This window comes from Photinus pyralis, unplaced genomic scaffold (assembly GCF_008802855.1).
Source record: "Photinus pyralis isolate 1611_PpyrPB1 unplaced genomic scaffold, Ppyr1.3 Ppyr1.4_LG5, whole genome shotgun sequence".
Lineage (NCBI taxonomy): Eukaryota > Metazoa > Arthropoda > Insecta > Coleoptera > Lampyridae > Photinus > Photinus pyralis.
Window position 1 is genome coordinate 2,749,678 of NW_022170596.1, and position 9,158 is coordinate 2,758,835.

The window sequence follows — 9,158 nt, forward strand, 5'->3', positions numbered from 1 at the left end:
GTGGAATTATTATTTGAGTCTATTTAATTAATACACAAAGTATGGTAATTGATTAAGCGGTAGAAAACGGCAGTACAAGAGACGGACGGACGGGTGGACTCGGGCGCCACCAGACCAAAATCTCGCGCCTGGACGATGTCGGCGGTAATCACGGACGGATGGGTCGGTTTCGGTAGCCTCGGAAGTAGTTGCAATCGAAGATGTTAATTCCAGGACTCGGCGGCCCTGGTTCAGCAAATGGCGGCGGTACTGTCTGGAACCACTGACCTGAATAAAAAATTGAAATAGAGGTCAGTGTCTGGAACTCTAAAACAAAATATGGCTTACCGGCAAATTCCCTAGCGGAAGAAAAGTAATTAGTCACAAGGTGGCCGTTTTTATAGCGGACAGACTCGGAAAAAAGGACAACCCCCCCCCCAATTAAAAAAAAACGGTTTACCTTCGAAAATTAATATCGCGGTCGGACAAAGGTCAATAAAACAGACAAAAGATGAAACTTACTCCCTGTACGTAAAACGCAAATAGATAGATCTAAATTACGGTACGCAAAATAGTAAAAGATATTACGGACTTACTTACGGCAAGCAGAACGTAAAAAGATAGATAGATCCTTCCAAAATTGAGCGTTTTCCTTATAAAGAAAACCCATTTTGGTAGAAGTGAAACAAGGAAAATCCAACTCGTCGCGCATTCAATACGAAATCGAAACCAATAAATTCGATTTTTAATTAATTACTCTGTCCGTGCTAAAATTCCCGAACATCTGGCAATCGATTCGTTAATTAAGCGCGCACAATTTGACACCAAAATCTCACCGGTAGGTACTTCTTTACTGGAACTCATTTAATTAGTGTATGCTAACTATACATAGGTACTCAAATGAAAGCTCATGAATTCTTTACATTAATTATCTTTATGTTAATTTCACGTTTTCGGCCACAAAGGCTGCTTGCGGTTATCTCTTCTTGCAGGCAGGCCGTCAACTGTTAACGAGCAAAACAACTCGCTTCGGAACTTGTTCTATCCTTGGTTTTACTTTTTAAGTATAGAGAAATAAAACGGCCTATACCTAAACAATTAACGGCGCCGAAACTAAAGAATATTAATTGTCATTCATCTTCTCCAGAACAAGATCCTTCGGTGCTTACAAAAATAATTCCAAAATACCAACAGGAACGGTGGTAGGCGGACTAATTAATTATGGCCTCTCCTGATCTCCATGCCCCCGCGTCGATAATTAAGGTTTTCAATGTAACGAAGCCCAAACCAATCGTTACTATACAGGGTGGTCCTCGTAAACTGCAAACTCCACTCAGAAATTCGGGGTGCTTCGTTACACTATATAGTTTCAACGGCCGGGCCGTTGTGACACATGCGCGGTGCGTGAAAGGCGAATCAGTTGATTTGCTTTGCTCGCAGCTACGCTGTTGCGATGTATGTATATACAATGGCCCGTATGAATAAAAGTAAGCAAATGATACTTGCAAAATTCAAAGTAAAATACTCGTAAGTGCTCCTTCGCACTGGGCGATTTAGCAACGCTTCTAAGCAGAAGGACAAGACGCAGTGCAGCGCTGCTAAACCATGCTAAACAGACCAGCATGAAGGGGCAGTTCCGAGTATTTACTTTGAATTTTGCAGTATAAGCATTTTGCTTACTTTTATTCATACGGGGCAATGGCTGTTGATTTGTCACTATATCTCCATCCCGTTAGTGCGCACACTCGCGTACGGCCTGCGCAAGATTAAATGCTCTTTCTTTTATGTCTTAAGAATACCTATGTGTACCAAATTTGGTTCTAATCGGTAGAGCCGTTTAGCCGGAAATGATTCGGATTCCTTGTGCTTTAAAACGTGTATTTCCGTAAAAAAAATGGGGGGTGGGGTCATTTCACCCCAATGCAATACTTCCAGCTTACTATTGCGGGTAGCAAAAATCTTCTTTTCATGAGACATTTGCTAGTACACACATAGCACTGCCATTGTTAGTAAAGAATTTAAAAAAAATGGAAAATTCGAAACCGTTAGTACGTACGTACGCTTAGGCCTCGTGTACATTGGCGAGAGTTGAGCGGTGAGCGGTGAGCGTTGTGCGATGGAGCGTTGGTATGTGTACTTTAATGAGCGTCGACATCGCAAAATTACAGTGTTACATGCCTCCATTCAAGGGCAGTTCGTTTGCATTGGAAAGGAAACCAATATATTTTTAAAAAAACCTTCAAGAGCACATTAAACTGCCATAGACTGCGCCGCACTATAGGAATATTACTGTGCGATATTGCTCATAATTCAAGTCAGCTTGAAACGCAGCGTTACCGCTTAGCGATGCCGCTCACAGCTTCCGCCAATGTACACACTTGGATTAATTTTACAAGTGCTTGATTTTATTTTACAAACGCTCATCGCTCACCGCTCAATGCTCACCGCTCGCCAACGTACACGCGGGCTTATACTCGCTTTGACTATACAATGTGGGTGCCTAATCCTTAATTATGCGCCACCCGGTATCTAAGTGAGGGACTACGATTCTGACGACATGTAAGAGACGTCTCAAACAACAATGTTTCGAGACCGTTGTGTATGCCGGTGGTTTGAATTGAGCATTTACTCCTAATTCATTCAGTATTAAATTCATATAAAAAGTAGGATGCCTTAATAGAAAACGTTCAAATAGTAATAAATGCCAAAATTCGGCTACGCTAACCTTCCACGTACTTCAAATAAACGTCGTTCGAGTTTATCCACACCATGAATAAAAGGTTGATAGCCTCAGCCTAAAATCAATATTAAAGTATGAATTAAACTAATTTCAAAAAATAAATAAAAAATAAAAACATTAACCGAACTAAATGTTAAATAAAATGAAATTATTAATAATAAAACTACAAAAGAAAATAAACTCCTATAAAATTGAGTGATCAACACCAATCAAAAGCAAGTAATTTAAATGACAATTTCTCCGTCTCAGTTCAGTGTTAGGTTTGTTATCTGCTTCTTGTTTTGCAACTTGCTTTTAAATTACTATATTTCGTGTAGTACTCTTACTTATGTGATTTAACCGTTGAGTGAAGATTTAACTTTATCATGCTTTGCTATCAAACATTTATTACAACTCATTGGCAACATAATTTTGCTATTGCTTAGGTAGGTACCTACCTATTCGAGATTATTAACTATTAAAATAGGTACTCAACGGTTCTGATCAAAATACGAAGACTTGTCTATATACAAATTATACTAGGTACTTCGGTTTTATTTTGTGTTCCTTCTCTGGTGTAAGAGTATAGGTACATTATTCCGATGAGCGTGGTCTATATTGTACTAGGAATATAAACAGCACAATACCTAAAATTCTCTTTTAAAGGTTCGATTTACGTAGGTCTTTCGCGTGATGGTATTTTTTTCCAAGATGCAAGTTACAGTAATGCTGACTGGGATTCTCGGTAGTATGTAAAAGGCATGGCATGGTGCAGCGCCTTTTTTTCCACTAGGCCCATCAGGCCCTGGCCTAGGGCCCGCACGCTGAAAGGGCCCGAAATCGACACAGTGATTACAATAAAATAAGAACCAAATTTCAAATATTGAGTAGCATTGGTCAGGGCTATTTAATTTCCGCGTAAAATGCGATCTAAAATTAACGATTTGAGGTGTTTCATGGACACACAGAAATTATACGATCCTTTAAAAAGAATGTGGGGATATTTACAAAATGGATTGTAAGGATATGTAAATCTAGATATGCAATATCGAGATTCTATTGAGCATATACCGTTCAATTCCTATAAGTAACGCATCGGGTGAGAGATCGTTTTCCACATTAAAACGAGTCAAGACCTATTTAAGGAACTGTTTGAATCAAGACAATACTTCGTCCTTGGCAGTTCTTAATGTAGAAAGTGACATCCTAAATGTAATAGATGTAAATAAACTTATAGACCAATTCGCTGATCTGAAAATACGGAAACGAGTAATTTAGATGTATGTTTGTGTGCGCATTGTAGTATTTACCTACCTAACTTACAACTGATTTTTAATTATTATTCACTAGATTTTTATATTTTGTATCGCATTATGAGAATATTTGTTTGATTTAAATTTTATATATTTTTTACTTATGCTTATTATAATTTTTTGTATACCTAAATCTGACATATACGCTAATGTCTGAAGTAGTTTGATTTTACCTAAAATTCACATGCACTGTTTGGGCATGAGGTGGGGCCCCCAAATATTGAGGGGCCTAGGGCCCGCCTATTTCAAAATTAGGCGCTGGCATGGTGACAGTTTGCGATTGATTGACGAACTTCCGGTTAATAAGATCTCTCTTTTAATTTCTTCGTCAACCGGAAAGGCTTTCTATATTCTGATGCTGAAGAGATCCAATTTTGTCTTCAGAGCATGGTATAATAACGGTATCGCAACGCGCATCGTGTCCCCTTTCCCCACGCCGTATGATGTCAATACGTTACAAACTCCGGCGCGCGTATACAAATGCATAGGGAAGAGGTTACGGAAACGCACTATTATTTGTGTATCTGTCGGCGAAATTTAGGTTTATTTGAGTGTCTATATAATATTACACACACAAATGCAAGCTCGCACAAAAACATTACAATGAAATGCAAAGCAGATAAAATGTAAGTAGAGGTATTGTTCAAATGGTGCGCCAAGCGGCTGTACGTGAATGGAAAACGAAGATCATGTACCTCTATTTTTTAAACAGTTTGAAAATATATTAGACTAGGGCTTGTAATCAATCAAAATGTATTTAATAATTTGATATACTCACGTATATCTAAATGATCGAAGCAATAAAAGTATTTCCGCGTACTGTAAATATCCTAGTTCACTTACATCGTATTAATCAGATTAATTATATTAAGTAATTTTGTACAAAGCTTATTCTTCTATTCTAAGAACGTTCTTTTTTGACTCGGCTACAGCGTCTCCTCGTATGATAACGGATGCCCCAATTTTGTTTAGTCTACAAATTTTTTCTCATACGTATATCAAGGAGTTATTTAAAACTGAAGAGTTCCTTAATATCATTTCTACTAGTGTGGCTGACGTCGTACTCAAAAATGCATCAAAAGAAATTGAGGAACTTAATGCAAAAGTTATTCACCTGGAAAGGGAAAACAAAAGTTTGCAGAAGGAAGTAGTTATTTTGAAGAAAGAGATGGATTCATTAGAACAATATAGTCGCAGGCGTTGTCTTCGCATTTTTGGGATAAAAGAAAGTGGTTCGGATGATCCCGAAAATTTAGTTTTAGGTGTGTTCAATGGGCAACTGAAACTTGCGTTACAACCGAATGACATTGAACGCGTTCATAGAATTGGACCTAAACTTCCAAATAATCAAAAACCCAGGCCCATCATCGTCCTATTCCATAGCTATAAGATTAGGCAAGCTGTTTTTTCTTCGAAAAAGCTACTGAAAAATTCCGGCATCACTATTCGAGAAGATCTTACCAAGTACAGATTGCAACTACTCCAAACCGCAGCTAAGAAGTTTAGTGCACATAATACTTGGACAATTGACGGAAAAATTTTTGTCAAACATAATGGCAAGATCAAAGCTATAAATACGTCGGAAGATATCTAAACGGTGATGGGTTCCAACGTGTAATCTGTGAAGTGAGGGAAATCTTGGTGTTGGTTATTAGTTCATTTTATTTTCTCTGTATAACAAAAACTTCATTTTACTAACTTTAGGAGCTTCCTTTTCTAGTTGAAGCTTATCTGTTTATGTGTTATCCTTATCATAGCTCAATACTTCGCTAGTGATATTTATGTAAAACTTTCTAGGTGGAATTTAATTTCATTGTTGCACTGTTCTTTGAATTATCAATTTATGTTAACTTTTTTTCATTAAATAATAGAAATTAACTTTTGTATTAGGATACATGGTTTGTTGAATTTTTGATAACGGTTACAATATGCTTTTAATATTAATTTTCTATTTCAGTACATCTCCAACATAATTAATTCCAAGAGCTGATTTACTCTGGGTGAAATGGAGTGCACGTATATGCTTAGAAATGGTCTCTGATCTTTTGCTTGCTTTAACACTCTGTTTTGCGATACTTACCTGCTGTGAGGGAGCCCGAACCGATTTAATTTATTAGTAAGCAATCAAGCGCCGACCTTTGTTAAGATTGTAAGTTACTTGTTGACTCACAATACTCATTTGTTTTTTGTCTAATTTCGATATTCGCCTATTACAACTGAATCACGGTTTGTAAATAATAATGAAAATTGTGCACGTTAACGTTCGTTCGTTGATCAGTAAGTTTAGTAATTTTAAGGATATGGTAATCAAGGGAAAATTTGATGTCGTTATGGTATCGGAAACTTGGCTGAACTGTGATATAAGTGATGATCTTATTAATATTGTAGGATATACAGTTCTGCGTAAAGATAGGTGCAGTCGTGGTGGTGGTGTTGCTATTTACGTTAAACAACCGTTGAATAATGTAGTTTTGAATACACCATCCAGTATTGAGCAATTATGGGTAGGTATTGAAATCAATCGTAAGAAGGTGACAATGGGTTGTTTATATAGACCGCCGCATTGCGATCCCAACTTTTTTGTGGACGAGCTCGAGGAGACACTAACCAATCTGATTATGATCCATGACTATGTACTTGCCATGGGCGATCTTAATTTCAATCTGCTATTGCACAATAACTCCTCAGTTGAATATTTTACTATGTCGTTGCAAAACATTGGGTTTTATCAATTGGTTGATTCCCCGACTCGTATCACGTCAACAACTAGTAGTCTCTTGGATCTCCTAATTACCAACGACTGTGGTTTAGTGTCCGCTTGTGACGTAGTGTCAGTCAGTGATTTAGCCGATCATGACTTGGTTGTGGCGACTTTGGAGTTGGATGACCATGTTGTACCGAATCTCCCTGTACTATACCGTGCTTATAAGCAACTAGATATGCATGCTTTTGATCAAGAACTGCATTGCTTACCGTTTCTCGATATGCTAGGATTAGAAGGAGTGAACTTAAAATTAGAATACTTTAATAGTCTGCTTAGTTACCTACTGAATAAGCATTTACCTCTCAAATCCAAAGTTTTTAAGAAAACTCCTTCACTGTGGCTGTCCGAGAACACAAAGTTGCTAATTAAATTAAGGGATAACGCCCTGCGGAAAAGTAGGCAAACTGGAAAACCGCAACACTGAGATTATTACAAATCTCTGAGGAATTTTACTAATCTTACTATTAAGAATGATAAAAAAGCTTATTTTAATTTCCGTGCACGACAATGTACTTCATGGCTTAACTTATACAGCAGCGGAATCATATCTAAAAAAGTCGTCGACATACCTTTGCACCTTCAAATACCTGATGATATTAATACGTTCTTCATCAAGTCTGTACCTAATCTAAACGGTAATATTGATCGAGTTATAAGGTTCTATAATAGTGGAAAGCTTAATGCTAACATTCCGGAGTTTAAGTTTCAAACTGTCACACCTGATCAAATATTTGACATTATTCTAAACCTGAAATCTAACGCTTGTGGTGTAGATAATTTTAATGTAAAATTCATCAAATTGTGTTGTCCTTTCTTAATCCCATTCATCACTCATCTTGTAAATACAGCCATTTTGGAGTGTGAGTTTCGTCCTTGTGGAAAAAAGCAATCGTTAAACCGATACCAAAAATATTAAAACCAGGAAGTTATTCGGACCTTAGGCCGATCAGTACCTATACTGCCAATGTTATCTAAAGTTTTGGAAAGATGCTTAGAGTTGCAAATAAGGAACTTCGTCACACAATTCAATCTACTACCGGAAATGCAATCCGGATTCAGACCAAATCATAGTTGCTCTACAGCCTTGGCGCATGTGATGGATGATATACTTTGTGCAATTGATGGTGGGAAGATTACGGTGTTGGTTCTATTAGACTACAGTAAAGCATTTGACACTATTGACCATAATATACTGTTAGCAGTGTTACGGCACCTTGGCTTTGGTAACTGTGCACTTAACCTCATGAAAAGTTTTCTAGAGGGTAGATCTCAATTAGTTAGTTTAAATCACAATACATTTTCTAATGTATTGACTGTTAAGTCCGGCGTACCTCAAGGTTCTATATTAGGACCACTGCTTTATACGTTGTACACAAGTCAGTTGCACAAAGTTCTAAAGACTTGCAGTTATCATCTATATGCGGACGACACACAATTATATTACTCCTTCTTTAAACATGAATTACATAATGCTTGTACAAAGATAAATGCGGATCTGAGTTTTCTCTATTCCCACTCCAAAGATCATAATTTACTGCTCAATCCTAAGAAATCCGTCGCGTTGGTATTTGGTGCAGGAGCATTACTTTCTGCTGAGTATGTAAAATTACGTATTGATGATGTACCAATTACTGTAAAAAATGTCGCTAAAAATTTAGGATTGTGCGTAGATAGTGATCTTGCTTTAGAGAACATGTAAGGAACTGTATACGCAAGGCTTATGGAAATTTGAAATGCCTGTATCCGCACCGAGCATTCCTGTCCGTTAAGACAAAAAAAATGTTGTGCGACTCGTTAGTGTTGTCGCAATTTAATCATTGTGACATGGTCTATGGGCCATGTCTTGATGCTGCCTCTGACAAACGTATACAGGTTGTTCAAAATGATTGTGTTCGCTTCATTTTTGGTCTTAGGCGTCGCAGTCATATCTCTCACAAATTGAGAGAATTAGCATGGCTTAATATGTCACAAAGACGGAAGCTTCATTCTTTATGTGTGTATCACTCTTTAATTACTACTGGGTTTCCGAAATATCTTAATAACAAGATACGATACCGTACCGACGTACACAACGTGAATATACGGGGATTATTATCGATGCCCTCCTTCAAGTTTATTTCTAAATCAGCTTATCTGAAATCATTTTCTTACAACGCAGTTGTAATGTACAATGCCCTTTCACCCGAATTGAAACGCTTACCCTTAAAATTATTGAAATATCGTATGACATCTTTAATGTTAGACGATTAACGTGCACAAAGCAAATATGGCAATCACAGTAGGCATCACTGTCTATAGGGTAACACTGGTCGGATTATATTTACATTCTGTCAGTTATGGGTTTTTTCGCAGCAATTTTGAGGTTAAGTGGTAGAGCGGAGAA

At 37.4% G+C, this 9,158-nt stretch overlaps 1 protein-coding gene across 1 annotated transcript; it reads left to right on the top strand.

Annotated features, from left to right (window-relative positions):
- The first annotated feature begins 5,014 nt into the window (after positions 1-5,014).
- On the top strand, positions 5,015-7,619 carry LOC116172298. The gene is made up of 2 exons (XM_031489491.1): positions 5,015-5,608; positions 5,969-7,619. The coding sequence occupies exon 2, from the start codon at positions 6,252-6,254 to the stop codon at positions 7,197-7,199; it is 948 nt and encodes a 315-aa protein (XP_031345351.1). The 5' UTR covers positions 5,015-5,608; positions 5,969-6,251; the 3' UTR covers positions 7,200-7,619.
- The last annotated feature ends 1,539 nt before the right edge of the window (positions 7,620-9,158 follow it).